General features: G+C 37.4%; 1 protein-coding gene across 3 annotated transcripts in view; it reads left to right on the top strand.

The window, feature by feature from the left end:
* Nucleotides 1–23,100, top strand: part of usp43a (ubiquitin specific peptidase 43a) — a 74,800-nt gene that overhangs the window by 47,379 nt on the left and 4,321 nt on the right. For all 3 annotated transcript variants that reach the window (XM_043241622.1, XM_043241620.1, XM_043241619.1), the window contains 8 exons: nt 52–214; nt 7,603–7,711; nt 11,291–11,391; nt 15,459–15,536; nt 15,684–15,813; nt 18,195–18,522; nt 22,169–22,327; nt 22,799–22,960. In XM_043241622.1, coding sequence (XP_043097557.1) covers nt 52–214; nt 7,603–7,711; nt 11,291–11,391; nt 15,459–15,536; nt 15,684–15,813; nt 18,195–18,522; nt 22,169–22,327; nt 22,799–22,960 — 1,230 coding nt within the window. The remainder of the gene's footprint in view (nt 1–51; nt 215–7,602; nt 7,712–11,290; nt 11,392–15,458; nt 15,537–15,683; nt 15,814–18,194; nt 18,523–22,168; nt 22,328–22,798; nt 22,961–23,100) is intronic.

The raw sequence follows: 23,100 nt of genomic DNA, 5'->3' as shown, positions 1-23,100 counted from the left end.
TTTTCGTTTTTTATAATTGTATACTGAAAAGAGTTTTTTTTTTTTTTCTAGGGTTCCATCATTCCCTCCCATCCTCACCATACATTGCAGAGCCCGAAGGTCACAGGTTACCACCCTCAGGGACATTATCATCTGAATTCTTGAATCAGGGTGGTTCTTCAAAGATCCTCCTGTTAATCTGCAATGTTGCTGGATCTGGCCAACAAGCAACAAGGTAACCAAAGCACTATATATTAAACAAATGTTACTTTAAGGAAGAATCACTAACGTTGGGAACCATTTGCAGCTTTAATTTCACACAACACAAGTCAAAACAGGCCAGGTTCAGATAAGAGTCAGGAGCAACGTAGGCAAAGCAGAATCATAAACAGAGTTCAGGGAGAAGGTCAAGGAAGGCTGCAGACACGTAACAGAATGAGTATACCAGACAGGATAGGTCAAAATGGCAGGCTGCAAATGATCAAATGAAATAAACAGTATAGGTAGGCAACAGAGAAACTTAGTCAGGGCATAAACACTCAGAAATGTCAGCTAGGCAAAACAAGACTTCACGATGAGGGTAGAGAGAGCACTGCTTAATTAGTCCAAATAATAGCTAACACCTGTACAGTTGATAAGTCCCAGGCATGGGGTGATGGGAAATGAAGTCCAAAGAACTGGTTAGTACTCTGGTGAGGAATACTTCTGGCGGTGATTGGAGGGAGACACAGAGGCTTGATTTGTGACAGAGACCCCTGCCTGCAAGTAAGTGGCTCCTGAGACAAGGAGGCAAACATGGGGTCTTCCATGGGGCTTATTTGTCTGGCTTTTTTGGATGAGCTCTGTGAAAGTCTATGGTAAGAGACTGTTATGGCTCCCTGGTCATTAGCCTCCTCCTGGTCCTGAGGGTTTAAGCTAAGAAGCATGGAAAGTGGGTGAGATATGATAATTTGCAGGCTAATTGAAATTAAATGTTTGTTTTGTTTTTTTTGTCTACAAATTTTGAAAGGACCCACGTACCTGGGGCTGAGTTTCTGTATGGCACCCGAAGGGATAGATAGCCGGACCCATTGACCTGAAGATAGCTGGGATTAGGGCACCTTTGTCGATTAGCCTGCTCCCTGGTACGCCAGACTGCCCATTCCAGGTCTCCTCACTTCGCTAAAGCCAGTGGGCCAATAAGGGAGGTTGAAAGCCCAATAAACAATGAAATGGAGAGAGAGACCTGTGGCTAGTTTTCTGAGAGACCCAGATTATTATGTAGTGATTCTAGTCAGTCTGATTTTGGTGGCAATAAGAGTGGATGAAGTAGGTGAGCTCCTGGTTTAAGTGTTCCACTTGCCCGTTGGCCTAAGAATGGTAATCTGGTGTGAGACAGACGTTAATGTTGAGTTTCTGACAGAAGGCAGACCAAACTCGAGAGATAAATTGTGGTCCCCAATCAGAGACATGTCCTATGGAAGACTATAATCTGAACACAAAGTCACATAGGGATTCTGCAAGATCTGTCGGCAGTTTGGGAAGAGGGATCAAGCAACAGGCCTTGGAAAACCGGTCAATAACTGTGAGGATTGTGGTACAACCTTTGGATGGGGGCAGATCCGGGTCTAAATCTATAACTATATGAGAAAAGTGACATTGAGGAATGGGCAGAGGTTGTAAATAGCCTGCAGGTAGTTGGTGAGAGGATTTAGTCATGTGACGTGAGACAGTCTTGTATGTAAGCAGTGGTGTCTGCCTGCAAGAATCGATTGATGAGCAGTTGTATAGTGGGTGAATGCCTGGGTGACCTGAGCTGGGGGTAGAATGAACCAACTGAATGATTCTCAGGCATCGGGCATTTGGCATGTACATGCAGTTCAGTGGTATTAAGGGTGATTGATATTCCCTAGACAGAGCATCAACCTTGCCCTTCTGTGAACCTGGGTGGTATGTAACAGTGAAATTGAACTATGTGAAAAACAAAGACTATCTTGCATGCCTGTGGTTAGGTCTCTTGACAGATTTCAGATATTCAGGGTTGCTGTGATCTGTCAGTACAATGAATGGGTGTTATGCTTCCTTGAGCCAATGGCGCCACTCCTCAAAAGTCCTCGATTGTCCATGTTATAATTCTGCTCCTCAGGATTAAGTTTGCGAGAGTAGAAAGCACAAGGATATAATTTTGGAGGATTACCCTGTCGCTGGAGGAGAACAGCACCAATACTTGTTCTGGATGCATCCACCTCCAATTTACCACTGTTCAGGGTGATGCAGAATGGGAGCAGTGGTAAATCTTGCTTTCCCTTATTTGCCTTAACACTGCTTTCCCTTCTTGAGCATGGAAGTCAAAGGGTGCTGAAACTGCAGATGTAAAAAATAGCAAAGCCCAGGAAGCACTGTAACTCCTTTACAGTGCAAATGTCACAGTAAAACTCACACTTCTCTGTTTTAGCATATGGTTGATGAGTGATGAGACGTTGGAGAACTGAATGAACATGCTTGACGTGATCTTTGTAGGAGTCTGAGTAGATCAAAATATCAACAATATACATGATGACCCAGCGATTTAGCATGTCTCAAAACGTACTAAACATCATTAATGAATGCCTAGAAAATGGAAGGCACAACAATATATCCGTGCCCTGTTGTCGTGAAGAAAGCAGTCTTCCATTCGTCCCCTTCACATGCAAATGAGGTTGTAAGAACTACGTAGTTTGAGCTTTGTGAAGTACTTGGCCATTCAAAGCTGTTCCAATGCTGCAGGTACTAGAGGTAAAGGGTAACGAAACTTAACAGTGATGTCATTGAAACCTCATTAGTTTATGCGATGGACGGAGCCCTCCATCCTTCTTCACAAAGAATCCGGCAGATGCAGGTGATATGGATGGATGGATAAAGCCCTTTGCCAGTTCCTCCTCAATGATGATTTCATGACTTCGGACTCGGGTTGTGACAGAGGAAATACTCTGCCTTTGGGCGAAAGAGGGGAAAATAGTGCAATCCTCGTTCCACACAACAGTGATCCACTCTAGCTCTCTTCCGGTTTATAAAGAGCAGACAAAGGCATTGTGACTGTAATCCGTGGGATATAACATGGGCTATTTGTTTACAAACATGGAACATTAAGGCAGAAATCCTTTACATTTGGTAGGTGATTCATCAAACTTTTCTGGAAATGTCAGGGGTGGGCTGGTTGGAGTGAAAGCAGACGCAGAGGCAGAAGCAGAAGTGGGTGGAGGCAGATTCTGTGGGGGAACACTCACTTCGGGTATTGAAAGTTGAAGGGCTTAAAATGTCTTTACCAGTTTCCCTGTCAATAAGGTCAGACTATTCAGCTATTGCTGATAAGCAGCTAATACTGTCGCTTGAGCAGATACAGCTGAGGTGAAGTGGTAAAAGGCTGCTGGATCGATATTTGGAGAAGTTTATTGTAAGGAAGAGTCAGTGACATTGTGATCCATTTGCAGCTTTAATTTCATACAACACAAGTCAAAACAGGCCAGGTTCAGATAACAGTCAGGAACAACGTAGGCAAGGCAGAATCATAAACAGAGTTCAGACAGAAGGTCAAGGCAGCAGACATGTAACAGAGTGAATATACAAGGCAGGCTAGGTCAAAATGGCAGGCAGCAAACGATCAAATGAGATAAACAGTCCAGGTATGCAACAGAGAAACTTAGTCGGGGGATAAATGCATCGAAATGTCAGCTGGGCAAAACACAACTTTACGATGAGGGTAGAGAGAACACTGTCCAGATAACAGCTGTTTAGTTCCAGGAACGGGGTGATGGGAAATTAAGTCCAATGAACTGGTAAGTACTCACTAAAGTGAACTTTTTGGGAATTTTAGCTCCTAAACACCTTCAAGCTATCATTGGTCCGATACGTTTACGCAGTCGGCGGGTGTATTCTGAAACTCCATTTTCTTTGATGCGTTAATCATTCAGCTGAGTTCAGGAGAGGGAGCAACATCTCCAAGTCACTTTTTATATATAGCTGAGATGAGATGAGCACAGATATATCTCACTTGTACAAATGCTTGTGGAGACTCTTTAAAAGTTCAGTGAAAGCAATAAGTTCCTACAAAGAGATTACAATGAAGCTTGTGTCAACGACCCGGAGTTATGCAAAAACTGACATAGAGAAACTCATGATTCAAGTTTTCCAAGGCCACAAAAAAATGTGAATTTAAAAGAAGTTCTTTCTTGCCCTCTAAAGAAAAAAGTTAGTTTGAAGTATATTGAGACCATTACAAGTAAAGTAACCTTTTTGCCAAATGAACACCAAATTATTTACTAGAGATTTCAAGAAATGCTCTTGCAGCAAACGCTGAATCGGCATGATTCAAGATTCTGCCCCAACTTAATGTGAAAAGACAATTGTAGGGCAATTAAAAAAATATTATTATATCACTGATAAACTTTCATATACTTGTGCCTTTATATTTTATGTATTTTAAGTAGGTGTAGCTGAACGTCTTTTCTAACTTCTTTATTTTAGATATGTTTACATTTATTTTAGCTTTTTTATCCAGAAAGGATGCCTTAAATTGAGTACCATTTCAAATGAATACTCTTCTTTCTTTTTTTTTAATCAAACAATATTTCAAGGTTTTCACAAAGGTATTAAGCAGCACAACTGTTTTCTACTATGCAAAAAATCAAAAATGTTTCTAAAGGGCCAAATCAGCATATGATGTCTAATGGACAGTGTGACACTAAAAGATTTCTTTTAAAATTCAAACATTTAATTGTCCTTTTTACATATACAAATAAATGCAGCCTTGGTGAGCGTAACACTTCAAATACCTGGACTGGCAGTTAAATATATAACAAACTGAATTATTCTGCTTTATGTGAGATATTTATTGTATGTTTAGGGATATATTTTGAATAGTTTTACCCATTTAAAAAAAAATACCCCTAAAAAATGAAGTAAGATGGTGTAAAGCTGCAGCATTCAATCCTTTGTTACAAGAGACAATTCAAGATGCGCAAAGATATTAATTCATACAAGTCAGATCAGTCAGCTCTGTCAGAATCAATAATCCAAGTAAGTAAACGGCAGAACAGAGATCATCTTGCATGCTCCTGCTACAGCTGCACTGATCGCCTGGACTCTGGGGAGTGCTGCATCTGGCACAGTCTTCATCACTAACCTCCAGCTGTCAATCAGAGCTGCACACAGTCTCGCTCCCTCACCCGTGGACACGGAGCTATGGGTGGAAACAGATGACGGGTATTCCCCTGAAACACTTACAAATGTCAAGATGACATTTTAGGGACTAAAGAAAAGGGAGAGAAAGAGAATGAAAGTGTTTGTGTACTGCACCTTAATGGCAGCTGCCTGCAGCCTCTGGCCCACATTTGATATGGTCTCGCTGATTCAACGTTTGTAAAAAAAGTTAAAAGAGCTATACCAGGTTTCAATTTTCAGTCTGATAGGGTGCTTTTAAGGAGAAATGTGTATTTTGTGCAAAGTTAATTTGATTCCGTCCCAACTTAATGCGCAGAGACAACTTTAAATCCATTCCTAGGTTCAATTCCCTAAGGAGTGTGAATGCATCGGTTCTATGGCGCTTTCAAAACATTGCCTTGTTTGCTTGAGCAGTCTGATGTGTCTACTTCTAATTCAGCCAATGTTGTCAGGCGGGTCTACATGTAATATCTGATTTCTGGGAAACAATTTTAAACAGTGATTGTGAAATCTTTTTCGTGTGGTGCAGTAGTCTCACACAAGAAAAGTAAGTTTAACATTGACAAGTAAATTGTTAGGTACTGGGTTACCAAAAGCATTGGAAATATATACAAAGAGAGACTGTTAAATAAAACAATTAACACAGTGAGTGATAAGAGGCATCCCATTCCTTCGGCTTTTGTATTTCTTGACGATGGTTTTCGCTTTCAGATAAATAAATGTCTTAGAAAGTGTAACAAATTCAGCGTTTATTTCATTCAAAGAAGTTTTTTTTATTACCACCTTCTAACCAAACTGTCTGTGGATTGGAGGCAAGCATTAACAGGAGTCAATGAGGCTGAAAGAAAGGGGAGGGTTTTTTTATTTTGTGACTGACCAATTGCTCTCGGATCCTCTGTCGTAGTGTGTGTGTGTCCATAAGATTGTGGAGATGAGGTGATGGTACCTGTTGAACCTGTTCTAAGCTGGCATTTCACATTACTGGCAAATCCTGTTTATTAACTCTGAATTTGTTCTGGAATTCCACACTTTACTCCTGAAATTGTTGACTTGGAGCTGAAAAGGGAAGGAACTAAGATACGCAGATGTCGCCGATGTCCCAGAATCATTCCCTACTGTGCTGCCAGTTGGCTTTTGGTCTAAGAATCAATGAGTGTCTCCATCGTTACAATCAACATACAGGCTAGTGGTTATGACTCTGTGTTTTGTTTATTATTATTATTATTATTATTATTATATATTTTGGGCATAAGACAAACTCCATTACAAATTATTGTTGTATTGAGTTAAAAAATCTGTCCCTTTAGTCCTGTAAAGTCAATAAATCCCAGTTTGCCAGATTGAGAAAGTGTATATTTACATATACAGTACATATATTAAAGACAGATAGAACTGTATTAAAACTTTTCATCAAAGTTGCACTAAAACCAAAGTATGTTTTTGTGTCTATAATGTATGTATATCTGCATCTGTATATTGCATATCTGGCAATCTGATTTATTGACTTTACAGGACTAAGGGTGCATTTGTATCAATTTAGTAAGCATTAAGTTTTATGCATATTTCATGCTAATGGATGACAACGCTAGCCCACATCAAGCAAGGCTGCTGAAGGAATACTTGGAGGAGGGCATCTCAAAGATGGAGTGGCCAGCCCGGTTACCCGACTTCGACTATCTCCATTGAACACATTTGAGAGCAGCTACAGTCAAGAGAGCAAGCACGCCAGGTCCCTCGAGGAACCCGTGTGGTGTTGCAAACAGCATTGCTGGCGAGCCATCCCTTAAAAGAATATCCAGAGGCTGTGATCAGTCTCATTTGTTAAACCACGCAAACCATGCTGGAATTTCCAGACATGTGCAAAAACATCGTAAAATAAAAGAGTTTTTTTCTGTTTTGGGTCCTGCTTCATGCTCTGACACTTCACACACACAGTGACTACAGTACAGTACAGTATCCAGCTCCATTGGGCTGTCTCCTTGAGGCACTTCAAAGACACTACACAATAATGTTTAAGAGGCATTTCCCTGTCAATGTATTCTTCTACCTTATACTGTACAGTGCTTTGATGCAACCTGTGTTGTTAACAGCGCTATATAAATAAAAATGATTGATTGATTGATTGATTTCTAGTCCGTTGTAACTTCAGGTGAATGACAAAATACTAAACAACCAGCAGTGGTTTTTATGCACTTTCATCTTCACTAATGTGTAAGCCACACCTTGTGAAAAACAATCATGTCTGGGCATCATCAAAAGTGATGAGGCATTGAATACAACATTGATAAATAGCAGACTTACATGTTACATGTGCATTTTGGACAGTACCTTTTCTTGTCATAGGACAACTTTGATGAACTTTTTTTGATACACTACAGATAGATGGATAGATAGACGGATGAATTAACACATTCAGTCATTTTGACTTTCTCTTTTTCCCTCCAGGTTTGGACCTCCAATCCTGATGAGAGTAGAACGGACCCTGTCTTGGGATCACCTACAACAGAGTATCTGCAATAAGCTTTACTTATTTCAGAAAAATGCAATCATAAAGGTGAGCGAGCTGAACATAAATTACTTTCAGATTTCGGTGTTAGCTGCATAATTATAGGATACCAGATCTCTTTATTATAACAGAAGCCCCTGGGTAATTATGACACCACTCCCCCTGCAAGCTTAAATATGCACATGGGAGAAGTATAATCATAGAGACTAATGAGCTTAATGTGCGATGGAGAGATGAGGAGAGAGACGGCCATGAGTATAGATTCTTTTTCGCTCTTATTAAATATACACCTGTTGGAGTAACAGACTGAATTTAAACAAATGTACTTCTTATCAGGTATTTTCTTTTAGATACATGCTGAAGAACCTGTTATTGTAAATGTATAGGAATGTCACTAGAGTGTAAATGTATCCGTTTTCCCCAAAAAAAAAGAGAATAGTTTTAACATTCGTAAAGTCTGGGAATCACTATGAGTTCAAATCTAAAACCCGTTTTATTGACATCAGTAGAAATATCTTAAATAGAAACAGCTTACATATATCAATATTAACTAATTCATTAATTGCCACTTTAAAAGTAATAGTCAATGTACATCAAAAAAATGCAATGTATGCTTTTTTTAAAGCTTTTTTTCCCTGTTTGCCATCTTTTCCTATCCAAATGCTCGCTGTGGATGCGAAAACTCAGAAATTCCAACCTGATCTGAATTTTTTTTCTTGACAGGTGAAAGGTTGTATTTATTTTTTAAAGTACATGACATGAATTCCTGACTCGGTATGCAAAGGTCTTAAAGGGATAGTTCATTTTGAAACTAATATTTGAAGTTTATAAGCTAACCCAGAGCATCCAAAGTGTAGGTGTCTTTTTTTAAGTCAAACCGTTGAAGTCTGTCAGTCACCTAATGGTCATTATAGCAAACTTTCTCTGAGAGGAAATTATACATGCATATCCAAATGAAAACCATACCCCATCGTAACGATACATTGATGGCCTAAGACATGAAACGAGCGGTTTGTGGGAGAAAACTAACTGTATTTCTATCGTTATTGTTTTATCGTACAGCACCATGTCCAAATGATACGAGATTGATTCGCTGAGATTTCAGTGGTGAAATCTGGAATTGAAATTTTAGTTTCGAAGTGAACTATCCCTTTAAATCTTTAAAACTGGATATCACTGCGTTGTAACATTGGTCCGTGTTTATGCTAATTTTCACAACTTATTTTTACTTAAAATATTAGACCTGCTAAACTGTATAAATGCCTCGTGCTGCGCAACCAATATAATCGTTAATTTCAGAAAATGAATGAGAGAGAAAGACACAAGTGATCTTACAATGTCTCCTAATTGGTTTAGTACAACAGATTGGCCAGTACTTCAGAGAGACTTGTATTGTTCTAATGTCTTCACGCCATAATAAATTAAGGTACCAATATAAATCCACCTTCTCAAACAAAAGACTGCTGCCATTTTCATCTGTTCATTGGTCTCCATTAAATCTTTAATTTATCACTCTGTATGCTTGAGCACTGCTCCATTTTGCTCTATTTCTGCTTTAAATTGCATCTATAGTGCCTGATTTTTCTCTCTTCCTCAGTTCTACTATAACTCATGCTGCTGTCATTCCTAGAGAAAGAATAAAACAAATGCTTTTTCAAAACCGTTAATGCGAATACATTTGTTAATGCAAAGAATGTGATATTATCAGGAAACTTTTTTCATTGTTTTCAGTTGTGCTAGGTTTATGAATCAAGATTTTAAGGCAGAATTTTCCAGGAAGCATATATGACATATGGGGTAAAAAAAAATATTGGGGTAAAAATTGTTTAGCACCTTGAAGTTAGTGATAGTTCATCCAAAAATCGCTATTTTGTCATGTAGCTATTTTAACGTTGCTCCAAATCCATAAGACTTCAGTTGATCTTTTTCCGGTCTTTTTAATGAAACCCGAGAGGTTTCTGTCCCTCCTCTGAAAGTGCTTTCCACCGAAAGTTGATTAAGAAATCATAAAAGTGATACAAGTTGTTCAATTAGTCTCCTGAAGAGGCTTGATTGTGTTATATGGCAAACATATTTATTTGCATATAAACATTGATAAACGCATATATACATTACTTGGTCATAGACCTCATTTCTGAGCAATGTTGAAGCACCCCAGGCTGGAAAAGGTTCAGTCAGACTGCAGTACATATTACAGTATACAAGTGGAAGAATCAGAACTACAGTATTACTTGCTTCTGGAGTGAATCTTGTTAGACAACCACTCAAAAGTCAAGTAATACTCAAGGAAGAGCCCAAGGGTAACATCTAAGGATCCGCAGGCCTCTTTTACGTTGTTGTTTTTTTCCCTCTTCTTTTAAATGTTTCTTTCTAAAAAAAAGGCTACTGTGTCTCCTAACATTCAGCCTTGATTACGTTCCCAAAACCAGAAATAAATATTTCACAGAATGTATTTTATTTCCCTTTTTGCTGTTTTTTTTTTTTTATATCAGTATGGTACATTGTAAGTTTAATATATATTTGATAAAGTAATCTAAAAATATTAAATAAAAAAAAAGTATTTAGAATTTATTACATGAAATGAGTAACCTAAATTATGTTACTAACTACAGTTTTCATCATGCAATCTGTGATCATAGATCTGGCAAAGAGAAAGCCACTGCTTTCAATGAAGTGTATTGCTACTCATCTAAAGTTTACCGAGGACCACGTAGGTCAGACAGAAGACTATTGGAAGAATGTCTTGTGGACAGAAGTCATAAAAATAGCCACTGGTTTAAATGAGAAGCATTGCATTTGGGGGAAACCAAAACAGTGCATTCAATAATATGAGCCTCATCCCAACTTTACAGCACGGTGGTGGCATTATTATTGTTTGGGGCTGGTTTGCTGTCTCTGTACTAAGCTTGGCATTATTGATGGAACCCTGCTTTTTCTATGGAGTGTCGGTCAGTGAACTGAAGCCGAACAGAAAGAGGGTTCTGTACACAGAAAACATTTCATTGCCATTATTATCACTTAAGTCTGTCAAACCATCTTCTGAGGACAAGGGTTTACTCTTAAATCAGCATTATCAAAAGGTCCCATCTATACAAACTACTGTTCAAAAGTTTGGGGTTTTTTTAAAGAAAAAAATTGCTAACTGCACCACAAGACTACAATTATTTCTTTGAAAATACAGTAAAACAATAATAGTGATATATAATAAAAAAAAACTGAAAATGTTTCGTATTTTACTCTATTTTAAAATATAATGTATTTTTGTGATGGCATTGTTCCAGTTTTCATAATCACATAATCATGCAGAAATCTTTGTAATATTTTCATTTAGTGCTCAAGTAACATTTCTTATTAATGTCAGCCTCGAAAAAATGTACTGACCATAAACTTTTAAATGGTAGCGGTGGTCAGATGCATTTACAAAAGGGTTTTTTAAGGGTTTACAAACTATATAGCACCGCTGTTCACGCCGTTATGTCATACCAAACTGTCTGTTGTTTTTTGTAGGTCATCATCATCATGTAGGTCTTTGACATGATGATTGTTAGTTAAATTAAGCTACACATGGAGTGAATCAATAATTTGTCTTTATAATTGTGATAATGAGCTCTATTATGCCTTCTACAGACTGCTGAACTGTTTAGGATTCGTGTGGTGGGTGGGTCGGCTTCCTGCAGCTACCTGTCTCCCCACGACAGCAGACCTCTGTGCCACCCAACCGTGGACAGGTGAGCCCACATAACCCAACAACACTACACATGAAAAGGTTCGGGAGAAGTACAATTCAGTGTTTTTGAAAGATTCTGTCTGTGGTTGCTCTTTTTTGATCACCAACACAGTAAATGCGGTGATGCTTTGTGTTTTGTATTCTGGGCCACAAATCCAGTCATAAGTGCAAACTGAGATTTATATATCATCTGAAAGCTGACATGTTGTTTGTTAGGATAGGACAATATATAGCCGAGATTTGAAAACCATTTGAAAATCTGGAAGCTGAAGGTGCAAAAAAAAACTGAGAAATCACCTAAATGAAGACCTTAGCAATGCATATTAGTCATCAGAACAGTTTTAATACATTTACACTAGGAAATGTACTAAATATCTCCACGAAACATGATCTTTACTTAATATCCTAATGATTTGTGGCAAAAAAGATTTTTGAGCCATACAATCTATTTTTGGCTATTGCTACAAATATACCCCAGCAACATAAGACTTTCACAATTTATTCCTGTGATGCAAGCTGAATTTTCAGCAGCCATCACTCCAGTGTCATATAATCCTTCAAAACTCATTCTTATATGCTGATTTATTGCATTTCTTAAGTAATATTTCTGTTACCAAAAATGGAAAACTTAAGTTCTTGTATGTATGTATGTGTGTGTGTGTGTGTGTGTGTGTGTGTGTGTGTGTGTGTGTGTGCATATGTTCAAAAGAGCAGCATGTCTTTACTGTGACTGATCACATATTTAAATCCTTGCTAAATGAAAGTATATCACACTGACCCCAAACTTTTGAACTGCTCTGGTATGTCTAGAAATTCCTTGAAACTGAATGTTTGCTGTAGTGTAGACCCTAAATGCTCATCAGTGGCACTCCAGCTGCTTTAAACTTTTTAATTGGTCTCCAAACACCCACATCACAGTATTTTAACCTAGTTTGCACTAATTGTATCCTCTCCTCTGCATCATGTTTGTGAGGCTCTAGAGAGACAAACCCAACAAGCCAAAGCATGAAGAGCTCATCCTCTCAGTGCTGTAGGTGTAACACACACAGTCTCAAAAGCCAATGATCCATTTCTCAATTTAAAGAGCTTAAAACTCAGTTCCACAGTCGTGACGGCAGCCTCATTCGCTTCTCTGCCTGCTATTCTGGGCTGTTTTTCTCCCTCTGAAGTGGATATAACAGAATTATGATGTTTTTATTTGTGAATGTTTTCTACTTTAAAGTTTAATGTTTTTTAAATTAGAGTTCAGTAAAATGGAATGGATCCTTAGAGCAGATTTATGTATGAAATCACAAACTAAGGAGTTTGGCTGTCTACGTCCGTGTGTGTCTCTAACGAGATCTCCTCGAGATCCGATGTGTCTCGCGAGAACTTGGCGATTCCCTCGCGATAATAGTAATGCCGCCTACAACGGACGCGAGCGGCGCAACAAATCTACGACGGAAAACCGCTGCCGCTTTCTATTTGTGACAAATTACAAATGGTTTTCGAAGCTTTCTTTATCGCATCCAGTGCAGGCAGACCTAGGGCCGTTGTATACTTCACCTTCCACGTTCCGAAGTTCACTCAAACGCGGATCAGCGCTGAGGGACTAGCTCTACACATGCGCAATGACACCTACGTGATTTGCGCTCTTTCCGCATTCTTCTCGCGCATGCGCAGGGTGCGTATTTATATAAACGTATTTGTTTTGCGTAATTACTTTCTTGTCAGTTTGTGGCAAAATATTTTGCAGTGTTCACACGTTGTTTATTCCTGCACGCAGTTCATTAAAATAAAAATTTAGTTTCAAACAGGTGATTAAAAAAATATGCAGGTGCATTTTGTAATGTTTTTGTTGAAAAAAGCACTATTTTTCCATTTATATTTTATCATAGAACAATTTAGTCTAAAAATCTTTCGTCTCGTGGAATAAATTTCTTGTCACACCCCTATTAATAAACATCTACAAATAATGAAAAGCTTCCACTTTAGATTGGGTGCTGCAAAAGCATTAACAGATAGTTAATGAGTAATTTGTAAAGATATGTAAATAGGGTAAATTCAGGTCATTTGCATTCAGATGACTGCTCGTAAAATTAATAACCATTAGTAAACATTTGCAAATGATGAGAAGTTTTAACTTTAAATTGGGTAATGCAAAACACGAAACAAATAATAAATGTAAAAAATGTAAGATGTGTAAACAGTAGAAGTCTAAACAACGAACAAAGACCAAATATGTGACCTTTAGAGACTGTGATTATGAATAATATGTTAATGTGAATAGTTCGCGAGGTGCTTAAAATGACTAATTAAGCTAATTTTTTTTACGTAAACTTAAGATTTAATGACCTTTGTTAGCATATTAACAAATGGTTTCTGCGAAATCATTTGGAGATTTGCATGATCGTACGCATTGAAAGTTTAAAAACATTTGTAAGCATTAACTAATGATCCACATATACAGTACCGTGACTTCGCTATACAAGGATACTACTGTAGCACTTTTTTTGTTCGGTGCAGATTTGAGAAAAAAGAATGCTGCCGAGGTGTCTGATCAACCCTTCCTACCGACGATTCATTTTTGCACTCTCATCCATGTCTGTCACTGTATAAATAGGTTGTTTATTTGTAATTATGATGTTCAGATGATAGCAGAGCCGTTCCATTTCTCATGTGGTTACCTGCTGCTCTCTGACGCAAGCTGCTGCTCTTGTGTGCTGAAAGCCAGCAGTGTTTAACTGTGCAAGTAATTAAGTTTGTCAGCCATTGCTGAAGATGTATTCATTCATCTAGAGGTTTCACAGGCAAGATCGAGTCAAGAAGACCACATTTTCCAAGTAATGACAGGAAGCATATGGGTGCCACAAACATTGATCATCAGAGAGATTGTTGGTACCAACACAAGTTCAGAGAACGAAGAAAAAACATGCAAACTTTTAGTGTAACTCCAGAAACAAAGTCGAGTGTGTGTGTGTGTGTGTGTGTGTGTGTGTGTGTTTTGGCTCCCCAAAGTTCAGGTTGAGATAACGTAAATTGTTCAGTGTAAGACAAGATAAGTTGTTCGGTAGGAGATAAGAAAAGCCCTGCATGTGCGCGTCTGAGCTTTCTTCTCAATAGACCAGAGCTGATGAATTGGAGTGAATTCCCCTCACGTCTCTGAATTATTGTTCCCTGCATTTAAATCCTCTCAGAAACAATCGCAATTAACGCAGACGGACTGCGTGTCAGAATTAATCTGGCTTTAGCCTAGCTCTCAGAAAAACTCAGCCATGCTCCAGTCACATCTTCAAATTACCCTGCGCTCCTTTTTGCCGCATCTTTTCCCTCTGTCATATTTGATCGATTGTTTGCTGAATCGCACAGGGTGAACCGTGAGGGCTGAGGCTGGGAACGCTGTGGGTTTCTTCTCTCTCTTGTGCTTTAGCCAGGTGATTATTGCCATTTGTGTCCATAGGGCTGCATTCGATTGATCTATTTATTCAGTCTGAGAAGCCGTTAATGATAGTCAGAGCTTTTTTTTTAGCTTTTTCGTTCTCTCCCTTAATCTTTTCCTCCTTTTTTGTGTTTTGCCTTTTTGTAAATATGAAACGATTTAAAAGAGCATGCTTTAGAAAAGCATGTATAGCTGTATAACAGCGGTGTGACATTTGTTTTAGATGTGTCTGGTCCTGACCCAGTTACATGTCATACCTCCCGTCTCGGTGGTTTCCTTACCGTCCCTCCTGTACTGCACAGCCAAGGGCCAAAAAACCTATAACAGAAATGCTGCTTAATAGTTAATAATAATAAAGTTTAAAACAACAGCAGTTATAAATATTATATATATATATATATATATATATATATATATATATATATATATATATATATATATATGAAGATCAGATTAGTGTGTAAAAGTACATGCTTTGAAAACCCCCAGAAGTTTGAGCAGTAGTGTAAATTCAGTTTTCTTGACAGTGTCAGTGTGCCAAATTCTATACTGACTGAGACTGAATAGACTATGAACTTCACAATATTGATTATAGTCTGCCCCCTAGTGCCTGAATACCATACTCACAACCTGAACCGTGTCTCTCACAGGGCCCTTAAATTATGCGGTCCTGGCGGCCCTCTGCACGTGAAGATTGTGATTGAGTGGGAGAACAGAATCAAAGAATGGTAAGACACATGCTGCTTCATAAAATGTTCTTATTTAAAGGCAGACCGTTTCATTTAAAAACCACCGCAAGTGCCCAGTTCCCAGTATTAGTAAGAATCTGATCTGATTTAAAAGTCATCTTAATGCGTGATTCGTATCTGTTTCAGTCTCTTCGGTAGCATTCAAGAGGAAGTTATTGAGGATGCAGAGAGTGTGAGAATCCAGCAGCAGAATCATGTACAGCAGCACAATTGCACGCTGGATGAGTGTTTTCAGCTCTACACCAAAGAGGAGCAGGTACTTTCTCCTCCACTCACACTCTGCTTATCTCACTCTTCATTTATTATGTCTTTCATTTAAAAATCGGATACGTGAATGTGTTACTTGTAATACTATATATATATATATATATATATATATATGCCATTATATAATTCAGTGCATATAGGAGTCATCATCATCATCATCATCATCATCATCATCCATTCTGTCTGGAGTTACATGAAGAAACAGATTAAATGAGAATACAGAAGAACTGTTACGACATCTCCAAGATACTCGGAAGACACCTTGCAAAGCTACACAAGTGTACCCAGGACAAAAGATGTTTTAGATGCATAGGATGGTTACAAGAAATGTTGATGTTAATGTACATTAATTGATCAAATCTATTTATGGCGTTATTTTTGGAGGCATTCTCACTTTACAGTATTTTTGAGCTGTTACACTCGCATTAATAGCGCCTAAAACCTTTCATGCATCTTGGAGGCATTGCCACAGTTTTTGTGGATCCGGTATGTCTTCAGTTTCTGTTACATACCTGATGATGATGAGATCTATGTGTGGAGCGCTGGCTGTTGTCAGACTCGTTGCGCATACAAAAATCTCAGTGAATTATTAAAAAGATATACTGCAAAAAAAACCAAAACTGGCATAACCCTTTATGTTAGTGAAAGTTATTATTGTAACTATTATCATCAATGTAAAAACGAAGAAAATCAAAAATAACAGCGTTTTCTTTGTAAACACGTCTCTTCCATATTAGTTTGACCCTCTAACTCTTTCTATTCTAATTATATTTGATCTATTTTTTTTCTTTTCTTGACCCTCTATCTCTATTTCTAACCACTTGTTCTAAGAAAAAGAGAGTTCCCTGTTCTTTTTCTATGCTATTCTATCTACTTGATTTATTTTTAATTGCATATATTTAAAAAAAACTTGCTACATGCTATGAATTGTCAACCAGAGCTGAAAGTGCCAAAGAAAATGAGTTCCTCTTTTTTTTTATTTTTTGTTACCTAGCATTTGATATATTTCATAATGTTCTATTCTAGGTCTGTCTGGTTCTGAGTTTAGTGCCTCTGCAGACTCTGAAGTGGCCTGCTGCTGTCATCTGTGTTTGTTGTCTCAGAGGCGAATGTTTAAGTATATGAAGTGGATTTTGATGAAAAGCAAAACAAAAATCAGCTCTAAAAACATGGACCGAAGATGAAGAAATAATAAAATACTTGAAACAGTGATTATACTGAAATCTCGAGAGCTCTACAATCTAACATAAGAGCCAACCAATTATATAAATCTGTATCCTAGCAGAGCGTTTACGGTGTTAGGATTTCCAGGATCTGAATCAATTATGTTGTTATGATGTCAGGAGCATTTGATTAAATTTTATGTAGCGGCTATAATTGTTCAGATCAAGAACTTACTTCAGTTAAGAAGCGTTTCACCAAAATTAACATAATGCTGTTTTTTTTTCATATGCACTTTCATAGGGTGGGCTGATGTTGAATAGAAACTGTTATTTTTTACACAAGTGCGGTAAAAAGGTTCTCCGAGGAGTCTACTTTTGCAAGTGAAGGCGTTAGACGTTTCGATTAGCAAGAATGATTTCTATTCCATATTCAAGATTATTCGATCTGATTTAAAAACCCACTTGAGGAGCAAATGGAGCTGGTCTCCCACCTACCGGTTTTGTCTCTCACGTCCCACATCCTCTCACTCTCTTTGAAAGGTCACTCTGAATTCATTCTCTCTATATATATATATATATATATATATATATATATATATATATATATATATATATATATATATTGCCTGCTCTTGACAAGTACCACTTGATAAATCTTACCCATGAACCCCTGAGAGTTACCTCATCATTATTGGCTCCACAAATTATTATCGATCCTCTAACAGTGTCATGTCGTTACTGAGGCAACACTTCAGTTACGGGGGAGAAAAAAACGCTTTTAACATTGTGCAGTGCATGCGAGATACAGCCGTCCAGCAGGTATTAAATCATGCATTTTTTCTGCGCTACGTATTTTGAAGATATAAATGTCTTTTAATTTTACTGGTGCTCTCCGGAGGTCGCGCAAACATTGAGATGCAGTCGTCCTTTCCTCTCTGCATGCTCGCCGCAATCCAGTTTGTCGCAGCAGTATATAAATGTTTCACTGCACCACACTGAGACAAAACAGGTTCGGATAATGACATGTTTAGTTGACCGTGGAGAAACCTGCATTTTAGCAAACCCAAGAAAGAAAATGTTATTTATTTGCCTGTGATTTCGAATCAGTCGGGGGGGCTCTGACTAACTGCACTGATTTGTTGTCTGTGACATACATCGCGAATGAGTTCTAGACCGTTTACAGCAAATGTTTCTATTCCCTTTGCAGCTGGCGCCAGACGATGCGTGGAAGTGCCCCCACTGTAAGCAGATGCAGCAGGGGATGGTGAAGATGAGTTTATGGACCCTGCCTGACATCCTCATTCTGCACCTCAAGCGTTTTCGGCAGGTGGGCAAACGGCGGAACAAGCTCTCCACCCTCATTCGCTTTCCCGTAAGCGGTCTGGATATGACTCCCCACGTGGTGAAACGCAGTCAGAGCATGAAGAATCTGGCCCCGTGGCCTGCAACTTGGAAACATGGAGATACTGACTTCCTTTATGACCTGTATGCAGTCTGTAACCACCACGGAGGCATGCATGGAGGACATTACACAGGTGAGGACGCTGGGATCTCTTATGGTGTTTTCTTTTAGAATGGGTATACTTGCAGTTGTTTAATGCTTCTTCAGCTATAGGAGATTTTAAGTTTCATACGAGTGATATAAAACTAGAAAGTCAGGGTGAATTCTTGTATGCTGTGGAAACAATATGAATGAAGTACAAATGAAATCGTATAAGCAGATAAGAAAAGAAAATTGTATCAAAAATAGATCCCACAGCACATTTAAAATATAAAACACTCTTGAAGAATTATCAATAAACAAACAAACAAAAAAGGTCGTCGTTCAGTGTTAAAACTTTTGAACAGGGTCAATTTTATAAATTCAGCTTATTTTCTCTTGTGCACTATACGTAAACCTATATGTAATTTTTAGACTGTGTAAAAATCTTATATGTGAAATATCGGGAACACTTTATTTTAGGGTCATAAGCATATTATTAAAATATTAGCCATTTATTAGTAATAATTAAGCAAATACTAATGCCTTATTCTAGATCGGTAATCCTACCCAATACTTAAACTTACAACTACCTTGCTTGGGAATTAAAAAAAAAATCTAATTAAGTAATATTATGATTAATTAATTAAAGAGTAATTTGTTAACGTTCACATCATGTGCCGAAAAAAAGATAAAGTAATAGATATTGTTGTGTTAGTTTAGAAAAAAAAACACTGAATAGACATTACAAATAGAAAGCTGAAATATAAGCAGTTTTAGAAATACGTATTTTTAAGTCAACATACAAAAATACCAATCCTTGTGTTAATAAGTGAATCATTCAATCGGTTCGTTCAAACGGCTGATTCGTTCAGAAACAAAGGTAGAGCCTGAATGAATGGTTCGCTGAATTATTGATTCATTGAATTATTGAAACACTGCTGTGTGTTGGTTAGAGACGTGCAACGGTTCCCATAGGGCTTTATTTTCGTTGGCGAAATGACTGAGAATTGATCCAAAATATAATTATTCACAATTACCTTATCTAGTTTTTTAGGTGAAAATTATACAACCTATTTTTGTCTTTCTACCAGCCAATGAAAGCACTCAGCTTTCACGTGCATCTGACAGACAGAAACAAGTGTTGTTATGGGGATTTTAGCAAAAAGTTAACTGGTCAACAGCATTACACTGAAAGGGGTTCATTTGATCATTTGACTAAATGTTGTTGTTTTTTTAATCAGTCAAGGCTATAGAAAGGCATTGTAATATTGACAAGTGAATGTCCATATTTTGCGTAGGCCAGTCTAATTCGTGCCCTGGTTATACTGGTTATATAGCCCTGGTCAGTTAAGCTATGGAGGATGACTGTGACCTAATAGATGCAGAGTGTGGGCAAGGACGAATTTGCCATTCGAGTAGATTCTTCCCTTCCCTTCCCTTCCCTTCCCTTCCCAGTGTATGCACTGTATTGTATTTAGAATATGCAGAATATGAAATACTTTCAGTTTGCAATACCTGCTTTGTGTATTGCGTTTGGCCAATTCATGTATCTCAAAACTCAAAAAAAAGCCAAAAAAAAAGCAAGCCCATATTGTATCATTAGAAAGGTAGAAAGTGTTTAATATTAAGTGGTTCAAACAGAATCAGTATGACCCATGTGTGTACCATGTGGTACCAAAAGTGGGTTTTGTTAAATTATTATAAAGTTTTGAAAGCAGTGTTTCATTTTGCAAAAGAGCTGAGATGTTCTGTTTCTTGTGTGTGTGTGGATGTGCGAACCGTTTGTAATGTTTCGACAAAATTGCCTAAGCAATCGTAAAAAAAACTGTAATAAGCAGCAAATGCATTATATTCCTTTGAGGGAAAAGTCATAGTTAATAGTAAATGCGTTCCCTTTTCTAAAGTGTTATGCAAATATTCATTAAAATTATTCATATAATGACTGAATAAAATATTTTAATGAAGTATTCAGGTCAGTGTTAAATAAACAATAACTGCACTTTTTGTATGATCATTCTTATTTTGGTAAAATAATTCACATTTTGCATATTTTGAGAGAGGTCTGTAAACGTTTGACCTCAGCTGTTCTTCTACAAATATAAATAGTAAATTAAATACTTATACTTAATATTTTAGAAGACAATAAATACTCACCAATAAATGTCATGAAATAGTAATACAGACTTACAAATTTCTATATCACTGTATTGATTTATCAATTAAAAACACTAAATATCAACATATACGATTACAAATATACAATGCAAAACTAAACGCAAATATATAGATGTGCTCTACTCGTATTATAAATAATCAAATATCAGTATTACAGTTTGACATTAAAAGGAAGCTCATCATTAAGAAAGGTGTAAATCTAATATACCTCATAATGTCAATGTCACCACCTCTAGATGGCACCTTTACCTTTTCAATTCCACAGAAGTGGCGTGTTTACATATCATAAATGAACTTATTAAAACATCGCTACTGGATAACTAATCCTTTCATCCGATCGAACTTTTGTCTGGATGTTTTGCCCAGATACCACAAAGACAATGGAACAAATAAATCACATGTTGAAATACAGATAATAGTAGAAAAAAGAAAAAAAAATTACATTTTGCCCAGGTATTTATTTTGAATGTGTACTTCCCGTCTGGTCTGGTACCAGGATCCACTACTGTGGGAGGCCACAGTGGGACAGAACATATAAGCAATATCTGCACATTCTCTGAGAAATGACTTATCTTAGGACATTCTCTTAGGAGTTTTTTTCACTAAACCTGCAACTAAAGGTTATTAAAGGTAGAAATGAGCATTAGAGGTCATTTGATGAAAATACAACATACACTATATTGCCAAAAGTAAAGGGTGACCCCTTCTAATGAACAGGTTTGAATACTTTAGTAATATCCATGAGTACAAATCTTAATCTTAAAGCATATAATGATATTCTAGGGAATTGTGTGCTTGTAATGTTATAGCAGCGGTTTGGACAGAACCCTTTTCTATTCTAACGTGATAATGCCATGATAATGTGTATAAGGTAAGGATGGCTTTATGCAGACCAGTCAGGTTCTTCCACACTGACTCAATCAATCATTTCTTTTTTAACCTTGCCTTATACACAGAGGCTATAAAACTAGAAGCACACAATTTCCTACAATATCATTATATGCTTTAAGATTAATATTTGTACTCATGGATATTACTAAAGTAGTTAAACCTATTAATTGGAAGGGAGTTTACCCAATACTTTTGGCAATATAGTGTGTCTGTGTACTGTATATATATAATATGAATAAAAATGCAATCTCGTGAAATATTTTTGGAATTAAAATTTACAGTGTTCTATTTTCATATACTGTACTTTAAAATAAAATGTATTCTTGCAATGCAAAGAAAAATTTTAATCAGCCTTTACTGCAGTGTTCAGTGTCACATGATCCTTTTTTATGATTCTTTGATGAATACATGTTCTAAATTACACAATTTATGTAAAATAGAAATCTTTGATAACAATATAAACCACCATTTTATGATTCTTTGATGAATACATTTTCTTTTTCTTTATTTTTTTAATTTGGATGTGGTAAATTCAATTGAAAAATCTTTGTTAGAAAAGATAAACTATTTTTGAGGATGTACTGAATGGCATTGTAGTTTTTTTCCAGAGATATCATTTCTTTGTAAAACAGCCTATTGTAGGAATTCAGTGGACGGCCACTGGTACAGTTATGACGACAGCAGTGTGGAGATCGTGCCAGATGAGGAACTGTGCACTCGAGGGGCATATATCCTGTTTTACCAGAAAAGAAATGTCATCCCACCCTGGTCCGCCAACAGCTCGGTCAGAGGTGAGTAAATGAGCCTTTTGTGGCCACATTGCAGATGGAGGCTGAATGACCTTTTCCGTAGTGGATCAACAATGCAAAGTAATTGCATTATTGCAAAGGTTCCACAGTAATTGCAAGATAAATGTAGTGTTACCAGGGACTGGATTTTGAGTGTAGGAACAGATTTTCTGTTCATTGTAGTTTCTCCTAAAGGTTTAATCAACAGTATTTACAGTATGTTAATTGCCATAAAAAATACATTTCCACTTGTCTCTTCCACTGTAAAAACTGAATGAAGGGTTTCATTTCATTTCATTTTGGCTGGTGGCTAACATGCCGCTGCATGCATATGCATGACTTGGTCGTCATGGAAACGATAATACAGAACATGTGCGGGTGATGAATAGTAGTTATTAAAAATAAAGGGGCTGTGAGAGTGCTAGGAGAAACATGTACCAGCTACTAAACAGTCTTCACTGTCTCAATGTACAGGTTCCACCAGCTCCTCCATGTCAGATCACTGGCTCATCCGTTTGAATGGTGACAGTAAAAGAGGAAGTATGGTATCGCGGTCTTCCACAACATGCCCTTCTTTCATCCCAGATTCCCCAGAGTCTCCCGTCTTTCAAAATGAACCCTCAATGGAAGAGAGAGGTGAGTGTGCCCATCCAGTTTGTTCTCGTCATTGTAAATAAGAAATGTAAATACCATAAGGATGCTTCTTGGCAGAGATTTCATCAGAGTTTTGTTGTAGGAATGTGTTTTCCACCCTGTGGTAAATACTGTGTAAATGT

This window comes from Puntigrus tetrazona, chromosome 6, assembly GCF_018831695.1.
Source record: "Puntigrus tetrazona isolate hp1 chromosome 6, ASM1883169v1, whole genome shotgun sequence".
Classification (NCBI taxonomy): Eukaryota; Metazoa; Chordata; class Actinopteri; order Cypriniformes; family Cyprinidae; genus Puntigrus; species Puntigrus tetrazona.
This window is presented reverse-complemented; position numbering and strand designations above follow the sequence as displayed.